General features: G+C 36.5%; 1 protein-coding gene across 1 annotated transcript in view; it reads right to left on the bottom strand.

The window, feature by feature from the left end:
* The window catches only part of LOC148951808 (translation factor waclaw, mitochondrial-like), an 89,144-nt gene extending 77,678 nt beyond the window's left edge, over window positions 1–11,466 (bottom strand). The window contains exons 1-2 of the mRNA XM_089089071.1: window positions 11,386–11,466; window positions 1,848–2,119 (exon numbers count right to left, since the gene is read on the bottom strand). Of these exons, the coding sequence (XP_088945197.1) occupies window positions 1,848–2,119; window positions 11,386–11,466 (353 nt within the window). The remainder of the gene's footprint in view (window positions 1–1,847; window positions 2,120–11,385) is intronic.
* Between the last annotated feature and the right edge of the window lie 9,494 nt (window positions 11,467–20,960).

Here is a 20,960-nt window from a genome sequence, read left to right on the forward strand (position 1 = left end):
ACTAAAAAAACGATCAGAAATTAAATTAGAAAACAAGATTTTTTAATTGAACGTAAGGAGCAACATTAAAACTTAAAACGAACCGAAATTATTGCATGTATGAAGGGGATTGTCCCCTCCTCAACACATGCTCTTTACGCTAAAGTTTGAATTTTATCCCAATTCTTTAATAACGACTCCTGAAACAGAAGGGTCGTTTAATTAGAACAATAAGAAGCTTTTTTAAAAGTACTAAAAAACTTTAGCATAAAGAGCGAGGTGTTGAGGAGGGGGCAATCCCCTTCATACACGTAATAATTTCTGTTCGTTTTAAGTTTTAATATTGCTCCTTACTTACAGTTGAAAAAGCTTGTTTTTTTTAATTTAATTCGATGAGAAAAAGAAGGCCAACAACCTGTTAAGATTACTGCCGGAAAACTAACCAAGAAGAGAACCATCGATGAATGCCATGTAGATTCATCTACAGTCATGTAGATGTAGAACTGAAAAATTTTTGGGTCTATTCTTTTCCTTCTCCTTCTTTAAAGTCAGCCTATAAATGAGTTATTGATAAATGAGATGAATACAATCTTTCAAAAATATATATTAAACATTAGAGGTGACAACACTCCTCCTTGCCAAACCTCTCTTTGACTGATATTTTACCATCAGAAATACAAGATCCCGAAGCAACACGGATTTTAAGATAAGAGTGCCGTGAAGGAAAAACTTTAAGCAGGCTATGCGGTAAGCAGCATAGGCTATGTTAGATTGTGGAGCTATCAATTCACTATCTAAAAATTTGTAAAATTTGGTTGCTGTTTTTTCTCCGAGAAGGAGTATCATTGTTACGTGTTTATTTGTTTGTTTGTTGTTTCTTTTTTCCCCAGGGGTGATCATATCGACATAATGTTCCTAGAATGTCAGGAAACGACTAATTAGAAAGAAAATTGACTGTTATAGTTAGTGCTCTTTTTCAGAAGCAAATATGAATGTGCCACGGCACACAGTGGTGTTTTGCAGCGCAAAATGACAATTTTGGCTTGAAGGGTACCAAAAATCCATCGAATGAAAATTCTGAGATAGCTAATCAATTAAAGACAATGGAAAAACTACGTGTTGAGCGTTCCAGTGTCAGAGACAGTAATGCTACAATGTGGCACAATCGTAGGTAAAGACATCCGTAGTCGATACAAAAAAACGGTTAATATAGACATTTATTTTATAGCTTCATTTTAGTAACTTTATTCATTTGACACTTGATAATATTATGTATGCTACAGTGGTATATAACTGCGCATCAGACATTATGGAAGAGCCAGTGGATCTTTCTGTAGGAAAGGGGAGTGGGCTTGAAGCCTGCAAAAGTGCGCTTCCATGCACAAATTTCCTAACTCTTAGTGAGCTTTTATACAAAAATATAGAAAGGAGTTTGGGAGATAGATGGGGGGGGGGGGTTAATGTACAACTGATCTTGCTTCCCGGGAATATTTTAGACTACACCTGTAATATTGGTACTGAGGGGTGATTGCACGCCTCTTATTGCAGAATTAAATAAAAAAAAAAAACAAGTTTTTTTTAACTGAATGTAAGGAGCGACACTAAAACTTAAAACGAACAGAAATCATTCTGTATATAAAAGGGGTGGTCTTCTCCTCAACGCCTCGCTCTTTACGCTAAAGTTTTTTATTATTTTAAAAAATAAAGTTTTGAGACAGAGTCACGAACTGTTTGATATAATTTTTGATGCGTCATAAATGATTTAATACACATTTCTACCGACATAAAAATGGAGAGGTTCCCATTTCCCTAGCTTCATAGATCCTTCATTCAGTACTAACAAGGAACTCAAAATGAAAAAAACTTACAAAGCCGTAACTGGGCATTCATCCGGTCTTAATACTCCCACTTCTCTAACTTCATAAATCTTTTTTGTATGGTAAGAAAATATACGGCTGCCCTTAGAAATACTTCCATCAAGAACAGCAACAAGTGGAATGGCACCCCTGTAGCGATCATACCAACTGTCAAAAATTAACGCTTTGAAGTCAGAATCCCTCAAACAACTGGCTGGAGGAGGTATACGTTCTATAATGGCTTCAAGGACATTTGCCACCTGGAAGCCTGTTTTTGCAGATACCTAGAATGTAAAGAGCAGGTAAAATTTTTCTTTGTGATACCTACGTGATCTATGAGACAGCATTACGATTTATATTGTGTCGTATACAGGGTTGCCACCTTGTGAAAAAGGAATCGCAAGTGATTTTTTTTCAATAATCTAGTAATTTATGTACTGATTTAGGGATTTTTTCTGTAAGCAATATAAAAAATCACTAGAATTACTGATAAATCTCTAAGGGTGGCAATCTTGATCTATGGGCTGTGTGATAGCATATAGTGTAAGTGATATGTTGTAGTGATATATGATAGGATGGTACTAGATGGTTTTATTTTTTAACTGAAAATTTTGTTTTCCGCTTGTCTCTTAAAAAAATCAATTTTCTACTTTTCATTATCCACTTCTGAGAGTTAATCCTTCTTGGGAGTATTTTATGATTTTGCTGGCCATTTAAAAGAGGTATGTTAGAACGACTATTAGACCCATAGGCACGACCATTTCAAGACGCAGCATCATGATTCTATTTTGATTTATTGTTAAAAAAACAGCAAATAAATAAATAATTACCACTAATACCACTAAAAGGCTCCTTGATCTGTAAGGGAGGAGAATATACGCCTCTCACTGACATACTAGCACAAATATGAAAGAGAATTAAAGAGAGAGAAAAAAAGTGAGAGATAGAGAGAGAGAGGGGGAGGGTTAGAGAGGGAATGATGATGTTTTATCACAATATATCATCAATTTATACAATCATCAATTTAATCAAATTAGATAATAATCTATGCTGACCATAGAGTAAGTACAGAACGCTCCATTCAGTCTTCACTAAAGTTCTACATATGTAGGAGGCATATATCTGGAGGTACCAGCAGTTACGCTCTAAGCCTCTGGCACTCTATCCCTGGTTTCAAAGAGAGAGAGAAAGAGAAATAGAGAAGAGAGAGAGAAAGAGAAATAGAGAAGAGAGAGAGAAACAGGGAGGTACGATTAGTTTGTCAACTTCTCTCTTAAAGTATGTTATCAAAAATATTACATATTACCATGGGTCAACTTAACGTTTTAAAAATAAAAGAAGTAAATTTTTTTTTCCAATTTTTTTTCTAAATTTTCTTCTTAAGAAAATTTCTCTCTAAAAGAGAGCGAAGGAAAGGGGGGCACACGACTAGTTTATCAACATCTCCCTCAAAGTATGTTATCATAAATATTATATTATATCATAGGTCAACTTCCCATTTTAAAAATAAAAGAGGATACAAGCAAAATAATATTTTCTTTCTAAATATTTTTTTTTGCTTTTTAAATTTTCTTTCTGGGATTCTTTCTAAGAGGGAGGGAAGATTAGTTTATCAGCATCCCCCTCAAAGTACTACTACTACTACTACTAACAACTCACCGCACCATCAAGCCACCTGAGGCCAACAAAGCTACGCACGCTCCTCCTCCATCCCAATCTATTCAAAATCTTCCCCTTTACACTCTCCTAGGAAGTTCTCATTTCCTTTAAGTCTTTCTTTATGACATCCTTCCACCCCAAACTAGGACGACCTGCTTTCCGTTCAGCCCTTGCAAGTTGGCCGAAAAGGACAATCTTCGGTAATCTGTGATCCTTCATCCGCAGAACGTGCCCTAGCCATCTCAACCTTTTTTTCATTATAGCCCTAGAAAGCGGGATTGAACCACATTTTTCGTACAGCCTACTGTTTAAAATACGGTCAGTCACCCGGGTACCCAGAACAATCCGTGGGCTATTTCTCTCGAAAACATCTAGCAAATCATTTTCGGATCGCCCATGTTTCACAGTCATATTTGACCACTGTCATCACTGTGGCTTTCAATATTCTAATCTTGGTTTGCAGACTTATCTTTCTATTCTTCCAGACTTTTTTCCAACTGTGAAAAAACACCCTGAGCCTTGGCTATTCTACTTTTAATATCTTCACTGCTGCCACCGTCTTTACTAATAATTAATTAAAAGAAACTTTTTCCACAAAATAATTTTTTCAAAGAAAAGTAAAGAACTCCATTAAACAAAAATGACCAAAAATAAAATCAAATAATCTACGAAGCGTGAAACTACCGCAAATCAGCAATGATAAATAAAGGAAACCCAAAATGAACACAAATAACAATAAATAACCGAGTCAAACTCAAAAACGAGTAGAAATTAACATAAGTTGGGCTCAAAACCCCTATGCCTTCCCAAGGCCAGAACATAATTTCCACTTTACTGAAAAATATATAAATGTTCTTACTTTTACAACTTTAATAAATCAAATAATATTAACATTTTGACTGCTAGATATCAGTATATGTATATTAAACTGACAATGCACATTCATTTGTATTTTTTTCAGTAAAGTGCAAATTATGTTCTGGCATTGGGAAGGCAAAGGGGGGTTTTAAGCCCAACTTATGTTTAATAGATAACAAAATGAACAAATTGGATATATAAAAATTTTGATTGGATGTGTTTAGGGAAATGGTGGGCGTGGGAGGGGATAAGTTGCCCTTCAATCACTTTCGACTATTAAAAGGGCACTAGCCCATTCAATTTCAAATTAAATGAGCCCTTTTTGATGTTTTTACAACATCACTTTCTATAAAAACCATACATGCCCTTATGGGCATAACTTACAACCCTTCCCCTGAGGGTTGTGGGGGAAGAGGTTGTCATCCTTAAAGACCTAATTTCCAAAATTTTCAACTAAGTTGACTAAAATGGCTATCTAAAAATTTTGATTGGATGTGTTTGGGGTAAAGGTGGGCGTGAGAGGGTGGTTAGTTGCCCTCAAATCACTTTCGACTATTAATAAAGGCACTAGCCCTTTGAATTTCCAATCGAAAGATCTCTTTTTCAAGTTTCTACGACAAAGATTTCAATAAAAGCTTATATGCCCCCAGGGCATAACTTATAGCCCTTGCCCTGAACACTGTGGGGGGAGTGTCCTGCTCAAAGTTATAATTTCCTGAATTTATAACTGCGTGGAACAAAATGGCTATCTCAAAATTTTGATTGGATATGTTTGGGGAAATGTTGGGCGTGGAAGGGGTGTTAGTTGCCTTCCAATCACTTTCGACTATTAAAAAAGTCACTAGCCATTTCATTTTCCAGTCGAATGAGCCCTTTTTGAAGTTTCTATGACAAAGCGTTCGATAAAAACCTTATATGCCCCCAGGGCATAACATACAACCCTTGCCCTGGGGGCTGCGGGGGAGTTCCCTCCTTAAAAACCTAATTTCTATCTGGAAATAAACTAAGCAGAACAAAATGGCCTTCTAAAAATTTTGATTGGATGTGTTTGGGGAAAAGGTGGGCGTGAGAGGGGGGTTAGTTGCCCTCAAATCACTTTCGACTATTAAAAAGGGCACTAGACCTTTGAATTTCCAATCTAATGAGCCCTTTTTGAAGTTTCTACGACAAAGATTTCAATAAACAGTTATATGCCCCGAGATCATAACTTATAAGCCTTGCCCTGAAGACTGTGGGGGGAGTGTCCTGCTCAAATGTATAATTTCCCGAACTTTAAACTGTGTGGAACAAAATGGCTATCTCAAAATTTTGATTGGATGTGTTTGGATGAATGATGGGCGTGGGGGAGGGGCTAGTTGCCCTCCAATCACTTTCGACAATTAAAAAGAGCACTAGCCACTCCAATTTACAATCGAATGAGCCCTTTTCGAAGTTTCTACGACAACTCCTTCGATACGAAGTGCCCAGGTATGGAAAATAAATAAATAATACATTGTGCCAACATCGTTCTTTACTTAGGCAGTGCTATTGCGCTGCCTATGATATCACCAAGGTAAAAGAAGCTGCCCATCTGATCAATCTTTTCGTTACCAAACGTCACTTTTTCATCTTCACTTATTCCAAGCCTTAGTGACGCAGTCTTCTTAATGTTAGTTTTTAAACCTATTCTAGCACCCTGAACTCCCAAACTTCTAAAAGTTCATTCATTTTGCTCATATTTTCATCTAGGATGCTTAAATAATCAGCATAATCTAAGTCCAGGAGAGTTTTACCTCTCCAGTTGATTCCGTGGTCTCCCATTGCCTTTCCTGTGCTCCTTAAGACAAAGTCCATCAAGATAATCCATATAAAGGGGGATAGAACACAACCCTGCTTAACTCCTAATCATAGGCAGCGCAATAGCGCTAAATAAGTAAAGAACGATGTTGGCACAATGTATTTTTTTTCCTTTAGACCAGAGCACTTCGTATCAAAGGAGTTGTCGTAGAAACTTCACAAAGGGCTCATTCAATTGGAAATTGGAGTGGCTTGTGCCCTTTTTAATCGTCGAAAGTAATTGGAAGGCAACTAACACCCCTTCTCCCACCATTTCCCAAAACACATCTAATCCAAATTTTGAGATAGCCATTTTTTTTCAGCGTAGATGATTTCCAGATAGAAATTACGTTTTTGAGGAGGACACTCCCATACAACCCTCAGGGCAACTGTTGTAAGTTATGCCCTGGGGACATATAAGATTTTTATAGAAAGCGTTATCGTAGAAACTTGAAAAGGAGCTTATTCGATTGGAAATTCAAAGGGCTAGTGCCCTTTTTAATAGCCAAAAGTGATTGGAGGGCAACTAACCCCCCTTTCACGCCCTCCTTTTCCCCAAACACATCCAATCAAAATTTCGAGATAGCCATTTTGTTCAACGTTGTTGAAAGTTCTGAAAATTCGGTCTTTGAGGATGAACCCCCCCCCTCACATCCTTCAGGACAAGGGTTATAAGTTAGCTGTGGGGGCATATATGGTTTTCATAGAAAGTGTTGTCGCAGAAACTTCATAATGGGCTCATTCAACTGGAAATTGAAATGGCTAGTGCCCATTTTAATAGTCGAAAGTGATTGGTAGGTAACTAACACCCCTTTCACGCCCACCATTTCCCCAAACACATCCAATCAAAATTTTGAGATAGCCATTTTGTTCAATCTAGTTGAAAGTTTTGGAAATTATATCTTTGATCAGGAAACTCCCCCCACAGTCTTCAGGGCAAGGGTTATAAGTTATGCCCTGGGGGCATATAAGATTTTTATTAAAATCTTTGTCGTAGAAACTTCAAAAATGGATCATTTGATGGAAATTCAAAGGGCTAGTGCTTTTTTAAATAGTCGAAAGTGATTGGAGGGTAACTAACCCCCCTCTCACGCCCACCTTTTCCCAAAACCCATCCAATAAAATTTTGAGATAGTCATTTTGTTCAAGCTAGTTGAGTTTTGGAAATTGGGTCTTTAAGGATGACAACCCCCGCCCCACAGCCCTCAGGGAAAGGGTTTTAAGTTATGCCCTGGGGGCATATAAGGTTTTTATAGAAAGCCTTGTCGTATGAACTTCAAAAAGGGCTTATTTGATTGGAAATTGAAACGGCTAATGCCTTTTTAATAGTCGAAAGTAATTGGAGGGCAACTAACCCCTTCCTTCACGCCCACTATTTCCCTAAACAAATACAATCAAAATTTTGAGATAGATATTTTTTTCAACGTAGTTGAAAGTTCTGGAAATAGGTCTTTGAGGATGACAAACACCCACCCAAATCCCTCAGGGCAAGGGTTGTAAGTTATACCCTAGGGGCAAATGAAGTTTTATAGAAGGAGTTATCATAGAAACTTCAAAAAGGGCTCATTCAATTGGAAATTGAGCCCTTTTTAATAGTCAAAGGTGACTGAAGAACAACTAATCCCCCTCTCACGCCCACTATTTCCCCAAACACATCCAATCGAAATTTTAAGATGTTCATTTTCTTCAACGTAGTTGAAAGTTCTGAAAATTAGGTCTTATAGGATGACAACCCCCCCCCCCTCCCCAATACCCTCAGGGCAATGGTTGTAAGTTATGCCCTGGGGTCATATATGGTTTTTATAGAAAGTTTTGTCGTAGAAACTTCAAAAAGGGCTTATTGTATTGCAAACTGAAAGGGCTAGTGCCCTTTTTCATAGTCGAAATGGAATGGAGAGGAACTAAACCCCCTCTCACACCCACCATTTCCCCAAACACATTCAATCAATGTTTTGAGGTAATCATTTTGTTCAACGTAGTTAAAAGTTCTGGAAATTATGAATTTGAGGATGACAAACCCCCGAGAGCCCCGACGGCAAAGGTTGTAAGTTATTCCCTGGGGCCATATAAGGTTTTATAGATAGCGTTGTCGTAGAAACTTCAAAAGGGGTCGTTCAATTGGAAATTCAGAGGGCTGGTGCCCTTTATAAAGTCGAAAGTGATTGGAGGGCAAGTAACCCAACTCTCACGCTCACCACTTCCCCAAACACATGCAATCAAGATTTTTAGATAGCCATTTTGTTCAACATAGTTGAAAGTTCTGGAAATTATATCTTTGAGGATGACAACCCTCCCCCCATAACCCTCATGACAAGGATCGCAAGTTATGCCTTTGAGGCATTTAACATTTTTTATAGAATTTTTTTTCTTAGAAGCTTCAAAAAGGGCTCATTTGATTGGAAATTGAAAGGATTAGTGCCTTTTTTATTAGTCAAAAGTAATCAGAGGGCAAATATTTCCCTCCACGCCTATCATTTGCCCAAACACTTCCAATCAAAATTTTGATATTGTCATTTTGTTAAGCCTATCAGAAAGGTCTGGAAAATTACGTCTTTGAGGATAACCAATCCCCCAAGCCCTCAGGGCAAGGGTTGTAAGTTTTGCCCTAGGGACATATTGGGTTTTTATAGAAAGTGTGGTCATATAAACTTCAAAGGAGGGTCATTGGTAATCAGACACTCTAGTGCCCTTTTTAAGAGTCAAAGTGATAAGAGGGTAGCTACCCTCTCCCCCTTACATACACGTCATATTGTTCCGAAGTGCGTCTAATAGAAATTTTGAGATAGCCATTCTATCAAAAATAGTCTAAATATCATATAATAAGGCTTTAGGGGTTGAAAAAAAAACCCAGAGACTACAGGCATAGGTTGTAAGTAAGGCCCAGGGGTATTAAAGGTTTTTATGGAAAGGATGGTTGTTTAACTTCAGAAGAGGCTCGCTGTTTCTCCCTGAAAAAGACTATGTCAATACAAAACAAACAGAAATTTATCAAAAAAAACTTTTTACACAAAATAAGTTTTTCAAAACAAGTAAAGAACTCCATTAAACCAAAAATGAACAAAAATAGAATTAAATAATCTACCAAGCATACAATTACCACAAATCAGTATTAATAAATAAATGAAACCCAAAACAAACAGAAATTAAAATAAGTCAAACTCAAAACGAGCAGAAATTAATCTGAGAAGGGTTACCCTATGATTTCTAAGAGCCAGAATATAATTTGTACTTCAATGAAAAATATTCTTTTAAATTTTTTCACTTTTATAACTTTAAGAAATCAAAAATTAATTAAGATTTTAAAGATTAAATATCAGCATATATATATTAAACTGTCACTACACATTTTTTCAGTAAATTCATTTGAATTTTTTTGAAAAACTTATTTTGTGTAAAAAGTTTCTTTGAATAATTTAAAAAAAAACAGCTGCTAATCTCATTTCCTACCTTAACCGGAGCAGTGTTATTCTCATACATAGCACTAATCACTTTAATTAATTTATCTGGTATACCTTACATGGATAAGACCTAAAAGTATGTTATCATAAATACTATATATTATCATGGGTTAACTTAAAATTCTATAAATGAAGCAGAACACAAGTAAAACAATTTTTTTTCAATTTTTTTTCAAGAATGAGAACCTAGAATAATGCCCCAGGCCTATGCAAAAAAAACCGTCTTTAGTCTCCAGTAAACTCATTACTGTTCAAAATCTTCTACCTGCTTTTTGTCCTTTGACATTACAAATTACAGGAAATCGAATTTATTTTAGACGATACGGAAGCAAGAAGCTTAACGTAATCAATTTTTTTCCAAGCTTTTTATTCATAGAGAAGAGAGAGATAGGGCAATTGAGATGTAAGCCACATTATAAGGCACATATAGGAAATTTAATATAAGACAAGAACAAATTACCTATTACAAGGGTAGATAAAATACAAGGAAGACTTTCTTTTATGGTTCTACTTGGAGTAGAAGCACAACCAAGAAAAAATTTTTGTTCCTAAATAGTGTTCGAATTTGGAGATAAATAGTTTTTAGACTCCACAATCATAAAAAGAAATAGACCTTGTTGGTCAGGCACGTAGATAGGACATTTTACTGATTAAGCGGGGACAATAATAATAAAAAACAGTTTTATATGGTTTTGAATAAGAAGTACCCTGAAATTCGGGTGAATTTAGGACTTAGAATGTTTCACGCCCCCCCCCCCGTATATTTCCCTTGTGTCAGCCTCTTGCACAAGAGCCTGTCAATTCAATCCTCATCATCAAATCGTTAGCCTACTATAAATTTTTTGAGTAGCCGAAAAGAGATAAAAATCAGAAGCTAATTAATTCTGAAAGCCCGAAGAACTTAATATCAACAAGTTCAATACTTTCAAACAAGTTCAACACAAGTTCAAACACTTTCAACAAGTTCTAGCCCATAAAAGCTACATCGCCTTGTCTGGCGTCTTAAGGGAGAAGAATTATATGTCTTCTTCAAATAACTTGCCGCTTTTTTTGGCGATAAACACGTCTAGTTTAACTCAAAACTATGAGCCTTATCGCCATGTTAGTTCAAATAACAAGATAGCAAAATTATTAATTGGTAGACCGGTGTTGTGTAGCAAGATCTTGTTGTCAACTCCCTTCACGGCATTCGAATGCCTTTTTTTTGAAGACAAACACTATCAGCCCATCGTGCCAGGGTCTGGTGTCCCGACTGATTCTTTTATTTGTATAGAATTTCGGCCGGTTTTATCTCCTCTTAGGTAAGAAGAAACAACAGTCTATTACGAAGTCTGCGATATTGTTTGACTCGCTACTGACCCAATCAAACGAAGCCAGCCGACTACCTTGATCACTTCTGTAATACCTATCTGAAAAATGGCCTAGTTTTAAATGGTTGACCAAAAAGCGCATGATATTTTTGATGCGCTTTCGTAGTGTCAAATGTGTGTTTTTCAGTTATAGTCAGAACGTCTAGTAAAATTTTATATATTATTGCACAGTTTGCATCACATTCTATTCTAGCTTTGCTCCACCCTCGCATCTCTGGTTATCGCTAAGTTGACAAAGGGGATGCCGATTTCAGAAATGTAAAGACTGCCTGGAGACAATTAGCCCACGCAATATAAGTGTACCTCTGTTCAGCTCCAAGTCGGATATTAGATGACTGAGTACCATGCTTGCAACTAGACCCCGGTGCCACGCCGGCACATTAACCGAACATTGCCAACGAAAGGCCCGATTGACTGCCGCCGAAGTGTCGCTTCACCATCGGCGCGCCATCGCGGAAGAGGCGCCGGCATTTGGCTGACTTTGAATTAATTTTGCGGCAATTCTTTATTGCGTCAACCGCAAAGTCGGAGCTTTTCTTTTCTCTTGTGATGAAGTATTTCGATTTTTCTGATTAGAAATCAAGCAGGGCTTGTAATATCCCCGAATTTTCAAGGATTTCCCCGATAATCTATGTGTTATACCCGAAAAAAAATTTGGTTCCTTTAATCCCAGAAAATCACCCAATCATGGTGCCACCCCTAGTGATTTATCACTAGTGACTTTCCCTGCCAAATAATACTTTGTATATAATAATTCTTCACTACTCTCTTGTTCGTTAACTTTCTTCTCTTGTGTTATATAAAACCGACAGATAGGCTACAATTGCAATATACACGATTCTTCATATGTTGACGAAAGTATCGTCTTTATGAAATTAAATTTAAAACATAAGTTTTTTTTACTGAAAGTAAGGAGCGATATTAAAACTTAAAACGAACAGCAATTATTCCGTACATGAAAAGGGCTTTCCCTTACTCAACGCCTCGCTCTTTACGCTAAAGTTTTTTATCCTTTTAAAAAGTAGAGTGGTGAAAAAAAGTCAAACTTTTGCAGTCGGTTAAAGTTTTAATGTCGCTCTTTACTTTCAGTTAATAAACTTATTTTTTATTTAATTTCTGAACGTTTTTCAACTAATACAGGTGCGATTTTGGCTCACCGTGCATGAAAAATTAAAATTCGATTTGTATATTAATTTTGGCAGATTTATTCCGGATATGAAGGGTCACCCTCTCCTCAATACCCTGCTCTTTATGCTAAAGCTATTAGCACTTTAAAAAATCTTCCTATTCTAATTAAACAGCCCCTGTGTTTCAATTTTAGTAAACAGTCAAACTTTAGCATAAAGAGTAAGGTATTGAGGAGGGGGCAACCCTTCATATATGGCATAATTTCTGTTCGTTTTTCAAATAATGCCGCTAAATCTGGCTCACCCTCTATGAAATATACACTGCCCTTACGGAAAAGTGCTCTGTGGAAATTTCATCAAACGTAAAGTGCACCCCCCCCCCGTCAAATTCCCTCCAGACACTTTCTTCCTCGTGAGAATCCCCCCTCTCTGTGAAATTGCTTGTGGACGATTCACCCTGAAAAATTATCCTTAGCATTTTCTCATTGGCTTAAGACTTTAATCTCTAATTGGTTTCTCGATCACTCCAGAAAAGCCCCCTTCCGTGAAAATTATTTCCCAGAAAAAAAACGCACGGAAAAAAAACCCAGATAGTTCCGCCGGAACATCTCCATATAAAAAATTTGGCAAAGAGAATGTAAAACAATTACAAAAAAACTCTTATAGTAATTCTGTCAAAACCCCCCAGTGTAACATTTCCCCTAGAATATTCACATACCAAAAATTTCTCTCCCAAAGGAAGACTCTCCCCTTAGAAATCATCCCCAAAGACAACCCCCCCCCACAAAAAAAAATTGATGAATAACGAAGAAGACTAGCGTCCAGCCAGCGACGGGCAAAGTTTTAACTCATGAATAGGCCCGAATCTGTTGTACATTCAAGCTGGGATTTGCGAAAGACTGATGAAAACATTAATGTTTACGGTCAACATTGATCGTGACGACATCTCACCGGTGGCTGTGCGAAAAAATCCTCGGCGGCTTGTCGGTGGTGCGCCACAGCTGCTTTAATTTAAGCTCCACCGCCACCGGCCTTACCTTATCGGCTTGGCACCGAGGTCTAGTTGCAGCGGTAGCTGCAACCTAGTAAAGAGCGAACCACAGCACACAGTAACCAAAATTTAAAAAACGCGTTTAAATAAGAGCTACCTAGTGAAAAATAATTGCCATCTGACACCGATTCAGGGATGGTAACTATTATTTCGGTTCGTCCTAAAAATAAAAGTTTATTGCGAAAAGAAATGCATGGTGATTTCAAAAAAAACTAAAACCCCTCGAAAAATTGCGTCAGATCAAAATGAAAAGTGTACCATTGGAATCAGCATGGTCCAAAATCTTGTAAAGGGAAATTACAGCCACCCTCCTTGAAGAACAATGAAAACCACTTTTTTGCATGGGTAGGACTGATCTGTCTCCTGTTTGTTTTTTGTTTTTTTTTCGTTTTTTTACCAGGGCTAGGGAGTGACCAGAGCATCATAGAGAGATGTGTAATAGCTCATTCTAACAGAAATTAACTTTGCTAGTTCTCTTTTTAAGTAGCCAAAAAGATTGGAGGGCAACTAGCCCCCTCCCTAAGGCCCCCTCCCCCAGAGTCATCCAATTAAAATTTCAAGACAAACATTTTGTTCAACATAGTTCAAAGGTCCAATATCAATGGTTTTGGTGATGATATGGCCCTCCATAGTCCATGGGAAAAGGGCTGTACGCTGTATCGGTATCGGACGTTACGATATCATTCGTATCGGTATGGGCGCATTGTTATTGGGCGTATTGATATCGCCTGTATCTTACATATTTTTAGTAGCTCATATAAAAGATATTGCTCATGTATACGTCCTTCCTATAAATTCCACCATCAGCAAGTTCCAAATGGCACTAAAAACAGCACTTTTGGTGCCTTGTCTCAAGTGGAAAAGCTGGGGCTACTGAGCTACCAGAACTTTTTAGAGTGACGTTTAATGGCTCATTTCAAAGCTATTTCTCATATATACGTGATCTTTATCATTTTTTATCATCCGTAATTGAGATATAGCACTAAAAACAGGGGCGCAGTTTTGTCAAAATCCTGGGGGGGGGCAAAGGTGGACCAAACTTTCCCAAATCAAGTGAAATTGTCAGTGAGAAACGAAAAATAAGCCTTATAGTACCATAAATGCAAAGAATTACTAAAGAAATCTGAGCCATTTCTCTGAATTATGCAGGCTTATCTTAGTTTTGACAATGCTTTTGAAAAAAAAAATTTCATCTGGGGGGCAAACTGGGGTCAAGGGGGGGTAAGTTGGAATCTGAAGGTGCAGTTGCCCCTCTACCCCATCGAAAATTACACCCTAACTAAAAACAACACTTTTGGTGTCACTTCTTATATAGAAAAGCTTGGAAGTAAAAAACGATATCATCGTTGAAGTAATTATAGTCAAAAACCCTTAACTGGAGGTTTGCAAGAACACCTCTCGTATGTTACTCCTCCCAGCTCCCTTAATAACGTACGCAAATAATGTACAAACACCAATATATCAAATCAGATTATTAGAGGCGTTTTTCTGTTAGTACAGCGTTGGACTTCAAGTTAGAGCGTCTTCGGCTCGATTCCTAATTTTTTTTTTCGATCACGGTTTTGTCCCCTTCCATATGATCATTTTCATATAATTTCACTGATTTTATAAATGTGATGCACTTATTTTTTTTTAAAGCATGTCCCGGGAAGTATTTTGTCAACTATTTTGATTCAAAGGGGAGTAGAAGTCATCCAGTTCATGGTTTGCAACGACATTCTTAGTAGATCACTGAATCCATACCCCAATGTACTACGTAATTTTGACAAAATTCTGTGGGGAGGAGATAAAAGCTGGAGTCAATTTTCCAAAATCAAGTAAAATGACAGAGAAAACTGAAAAACGAGCCATATAGCAATAAAAAAGGTAAAGATGTACTAAAAAACTGACCTGTTTCAGTGTATGCTTGAATTAGGCAGCCTTATCTTAGTTTTGACAAGATTTTTGGAGAGACTTTAGTTTTAGGTACATTTTTGAGTTGTGTGATAGTGTGAGTGATATAAATACTGTTGGGTTGACTGAGACTTGGCTTAATGATCGTAATGACTTGCTACTTGATATTAATGGTTACTCGTTTTATAGGAAGAATAGAATAATAAGTCAACATGGTGGGCTTGCAGCGTATGTAAAGTCAAGCCTTACTTCTAAGGTAAGAGAAGATTTATCAGTATCTGTTGAAATGGTATTTGAGAGTATGGTTTTGCAGTTTGATATCAATAAGGATACATTTTACGTAGTAATTGTATATAGAACTCCTTCAAGTTCGTTACAACAATTTATGGATTATATGGAGTCGCAACTGATGCAACTACCATCTTTGGGCCATTGTTTTGTGATGGGTGATTTTAATATTGATATGAAGAATGGGGAAAATGTGGTTCGTAATAGTTTTTGTAATCTTATGTTTAGTTTTAATCTTCACCCAGCTATTGATGTGTATACTCGTATTACTGAGACGTCTGAAACTTTAATAGATAATATTTTTTCAAGTGTTAAATATGATAGCCAAATTGTAATCCCAAATGATGTTTCCGATCACTGTTTAATTATGGTATGTATAGATATTTAAAAAGACATGAATAATGATTCTGAGAATAGAAATAGACAATACTCTTATTTTGATAAATCAATCATTAATTAACTGACAGAGCGATTTGTGGAGTATGTTTGAAGTTGTTTAAGTGAATGCGCAAATTATGGTGACAAGTTTGCACTGTGATATGAAAAAGTCACGAATTTGAGCAATGAAGTGTGTATTAATACAACTATAAAGAAAAAAATAAAAGAAGTGCAAAAAAGCCATGGATATCCCGCAGTCTTTTGGCTAGCATTAAGAGGAGGCATGCATTGTATAAGGTTAGTAAAATTACTGACCGAGAATTAGACTGAAATATTTATAAGAATTATAATAACGCGCTCAATAAAGTGTTAAGAAAAGCAAAAAAGGATTATTACTCGAGAATGTATGAGTCGTGTAGAGATAGCTCTTTTGAGATTTGGAAAGTTATTCGGTCGATTGAAGGAATTGAAAAGAAGCCATGTGGAAGTGAACAATACCAGGCAGATTTTAATGAAAAACTGGCCGATCATTTTTCTAACGCAGGTAATGAAATTAGACGGTCAGTAAGTAGAAATCAAACCGAAGGGTCGTTTCACCAGTATATTGGGCCAGCTAGTGAAACAAGTATGTGGCTGCAAAGACGAATGAAAGTGAAGTGTTAACAGTGATTTCTAGAATACAGAATAATTCCGCTGGATCAGATTTTCTATCCGTCCGCTTCCCGAAAGAAATTTTTTCAGTTATTAAGGATCAACTTGTCGAACATATTAGTGGTTTTTTTTTTAAGGATGGAATCTTCCCTCAGCCGTTTAAAACTGCAAAAATAGTGCCAATTTTTAAGTCAGGTGACCGAGAAAACCCTAGCAACTACAGACCAGTATCACTGCTTCCGATTATAGCTAGAACAATGGAGAAGATATTATGCTTAAGGGTTGAGACATTTCTAGAGAAGAAAAGATTTTTCTTTAAGAACCAATTTGGTTTCAGAAAAAAAACATTCTACAGAGCATGCAGTTTAGTTTCTTAAAACGTTGATCAATGATGGCCTTGATAAACATCTTAAAGTCATAACTGTGTGTTTAGATATTTTAAAAGTGTTCGATTCTCTGGACCATGAAATTCTATTGTGTAAATTAGATAATGCTGGTATAAGAGGACGAGCTCGGAATCTGTTGAAGTCTTACCTAAGTGATAAAAATTATATTTGAATGATGGAAAACAAGCTACATGTGAATATGATGTCGAGTCTGGAGTCCCACAGGGATCTCCCCTTGGTCCACTATAATTTGCTGTATATATTAATTATCTATGTGGAGTTTTATCTAATATTGTTGATTCAATAAACAGTGGAGACCCAATTGTGATCCCTGTAAAAGTGTTTGTTTTATTTGCCGATGATACTAATCTAACTGTATGTGCGAGAACAGAAGAAGAGTTGATCCGAGCAGTTGAGCAATATATAAGTTTGATTGAAAAGTGGACTAGGTTGAATAAGTAAAAAATAAACTTTTAGAAGTGTAATTTTGTATTGTTTGCCCGTTCTAAAATGTATTACCCTTGGATAGGTAAGTTGAGGTGTGGGAATTCATTTATTAAAAGAGTACACTCGACTAGGTATTTAGGCATTATTGTAGATGAGGCGCTTAGTTTTTCAGATTATATAAATTGTATAACATCTAAAATTGCCCGTAATGTTGGAATTACTAGGAAATTGAAGCACATTTGTCCGAGAATTGTCCTTAGACTTTTGAATTTTTTACTTGTCCATTGTTACCTTTTATATTGCTATTCGGTATGGTCTTCAACTTTTCAATCCCATCTGAAACGACTTAGAGCTTTGCAGAATTCTGCCATTAGGATTTTAGCAAATTATGGACCGAGAGATTCAGTGAGAAATGTGTATTTGAACCTGAATATTCTTCCTCCAGCAGGTATATTCCTTTTCTATCGATCTATGCTAATGTTTGATATTACTACTAACTTTACCTCAGAATGTTTTAATGGCATGTTTATAACTTGTGTGGATCTTCACAATTATAATACAAGAAATGCAGATGCTTTTCGGCGGCCGTAGTATGAAACAACCCGGTCACAGTTCTCTGCTCGGCATGTTTTGCCGAGCTCCTGGAGTCATTTACCAATTGGGGTTGTGCGTGAGCATGACCGAAGTATTTTCCGGGGAAAATTGTGGGATTTTTTTAATAATATTTATCAGTTCGTTTGATTTTTTTTTTTTTTTTTTTGTAGTAGTGCCATAATGGAATTTTTAGTTGTATTGTTTTGTTAGCCCGTCAGTGGGGGATTATGTTTTGTTTTTGTTTATTTATATTGAATTATGTGTTGGAAGTTTGAGTTGGCCTAACGAACCGAAAGGTTCCTTTGCGTTTGTTTTTTGTAATTTATGTCTAAATAAAATTATGCTCCTGAAAAAAAACGACTAAATTTCAACGGGGGGGGGGGGGGCCGGGTGCAAATTGGGGTCTGGGGGAAAACTTTGGTCTGGGAAAGGGAGTTGTTCCCGCTGTCCCATAGGAAATTACGCTCCTCACCCCAACCCCTTGCCATTTAGTGGTTGGAGAAGTGTAGGCATGTAGTTCTCGAGCCACTCAAACTTTTACATTAATAGAAGGACTACTCATTATTATACTTACTTATTCAAATTATTTACTTGATAATTCCAACGTAATATTCTCTTTATACGTAAGATTTTGCATCCAAAGAGGAAGAAAGACAAATGAAAACGGTTCTGTAAGAGAATTTAGGTAATTCTTCACAGTTTTTTTTTTAAATAAAAACAAACTTAGTTTATAATACCATTTATCGTACACAAGAATTGATCTTTATTGAAATTAATTTTAAAAAATTTTCCACAAAATAAGTTTTTCCAAGAAAAGTAAAGAACTCCATTAAACCAAAATGAGCAAAAATAAAATCAAGTAATCTACCAAGCATGAAACTATTACAAATCAGCATCGATAAATAAATGAAACCCAAAAGGAACAGAAAATACAATAAATAACCGAGTCAAACTCAAAACGAGCAAAAATTAACATGAGTAGGGATCAGAACCCCCTATGCTTTCCCAAGGCCAGACATAATTTGCACTTTAGTGAAAAAAATTTAAATGTTTTTACTTTTATAACTTAAATAAACCAAATAATATTAACATTTTGATTAATAAATATCAGTATATGTAGATTAAACTGACAATGAACATTCATTTGCACCTTATTGGGAATTAAAATTAACACAGTGCATTTTGCACTGTGCAGTGCACTGCACTTAATCTTAAGGCAACATTTAGTTTTTAAACATAATGGACAAATGGGAGGGTGAGTTTGGGGGGAATTAGTTGCCCTCCAATCAATTTCAACTACTAAAAAGGGCACTAGCCCTTTCTATCTTCAATCGAACGATCCCTTTTCGAAGTTTCTACGACAACTCCTTCGATATAAAGTTCCCCGGTCTAAAAAAAAAAAAAAATTGTACCCACATCGCTCTTTACTATAAAAATGTCAAGCCTTCCAATCACTTTCGACTATTAAAAAGGGCACTAGCCCTTTCAATTTCTAATCGAGTGAGTCCTTTTTGAGTTTCCACGTTAACACTTTCTATAAAAATCTTATATGCTCCAAGGGCATAAATTACAACCCTTGCCCTAAGGGCTGTGAGGGGGTTATCATCCTCAAAGATCTAATTTCAATAACTTTCAACTGCTTTGAACAAAATGGCTATCTCAAAATTTTGATTGGATGTGTTTGGGAAATGGTGGGCATGAGAGGGGGGCTAGTTGCCCTCCAATCACTTTGATCTATTAAAAAAGGCACTAGCCCTTTCAATTTCCAACTGAATGAGCCCTTTTTGAAGTTTCTACGTTAGCGCTTACTATAAAAATCTTGTATGACCCCAGGGCAAAACTTACAATCCTTCCCCTGAGTGTTGTGGGGGGAGTGTCATCCTCAAAGACATAATTTCCGGACCTTTCAAGTACGTTGAACAAAATCGTTTGAAATTTTTAAAATTTCAAAATTTTCAAAATTTTTATTACATGTGTTTGAGGAAATGGTGGGCGTTAGAGGGGGGTTATTTGCCCTCCAATAACTTTCGACTATTAAAAAGGGTACTAGCCCATTCAATTTCCAATTGAATGAGCCCTCTTTGAATTTTCAACGAGAAAGCTTTCAATAAAAACCTTATATGCCCCCAGGGCATAATTTACAACCCTTGCCCTGAGAACTGTGGGGGTGTGTCATCCTCAAAAACATAACTTCCGGACTTTTTCACTACTTTGAACAAAATGGCTATCTCAAAATTTTGATTGGATGTGTCTGGATAAATAGTGGGCGTGGAAGGGGTGTTAGTTGCCCTCCAATCACTTTCGAATGTTAAAAAGGGTACTAGCCCATTCAATTTCCAATGGAATGAGCCCATTAGAAGTTTCAACGACAAAGCTTTCAATCAAAACCTTATATGCTCCAGGGCAAAACTTACAACCCTTGCCCTGAGAACTGTGGGGTCGTGAAGAAAATAGGCTATTTCGATTTCTTTTCATTTTCACAATTTTCAGGTATGAATATACTTAACATTGGCCCAGGGGGGCAATATTTTTTTTTATTTCGATGGCCTTGCAACTATTAGTTACATCCGCTGTGGAACAAAATGAATTTAGATTAGAATTGATGCGTCGTTTTTCTCACACAAAAAGTAATTAGTGAAAAATAATTATCAATTAAACAGTTACTTTCTTTAGTTACTTTCTTTACTTTCTTCGGCTATCCAGCAAAGTTTACACAAGTGTGGCAACAATTACATTCTCCACTTTCATAGTTGTCTTGTGGATATCACCCTGGAGTTGAGAAAGAGTAAAAGGTGTACTTGAAAGCTTACAAAGTGATTCTAGGTTAATTAACAGCTCATTTGTGAAAAGCTTAATTTCCTAACTATTACATAGGAAGGTAAATCATAAACCTTAGAAAACAGTGTCAGGGAAGAAGAAACGTTAGGATTAAAATAATCGAAAATGGAAAATGGCAAAAAAAAAACTTCTTACCAATAACCGTAAGAAGGGCTTTCTCTGGTGAGAGGACGCCTTTTATTATGGGAAGACAATTTTTTTTGAATGACTTTTTGGGATAAATGGTGGTTTGAAGTGTGTCCAGTCTGGCGGCTGTTTGATAAAAAAAAGTAGGTGAAGTCAAAATTTTTAAGTTATCTAAAATTTTCATCA

The sequence above is a fragment of the Artemia sp. Qi Xiang Cuo genome, chromosome 5 (assembly GCF_049724085.1).
Source record: "Artemia sp. Qi Xiang Cuo chromosome 5, ASM4972408v1, whole genome shotgun sequence".
NCBI classification, from domain to species: Eukaryota; Metazoa; Arthropoda; class Branchiopoda; order Anostraca; family Artemiidae; genus Artemia; species Artemia sp. Qi Xiang Cuo.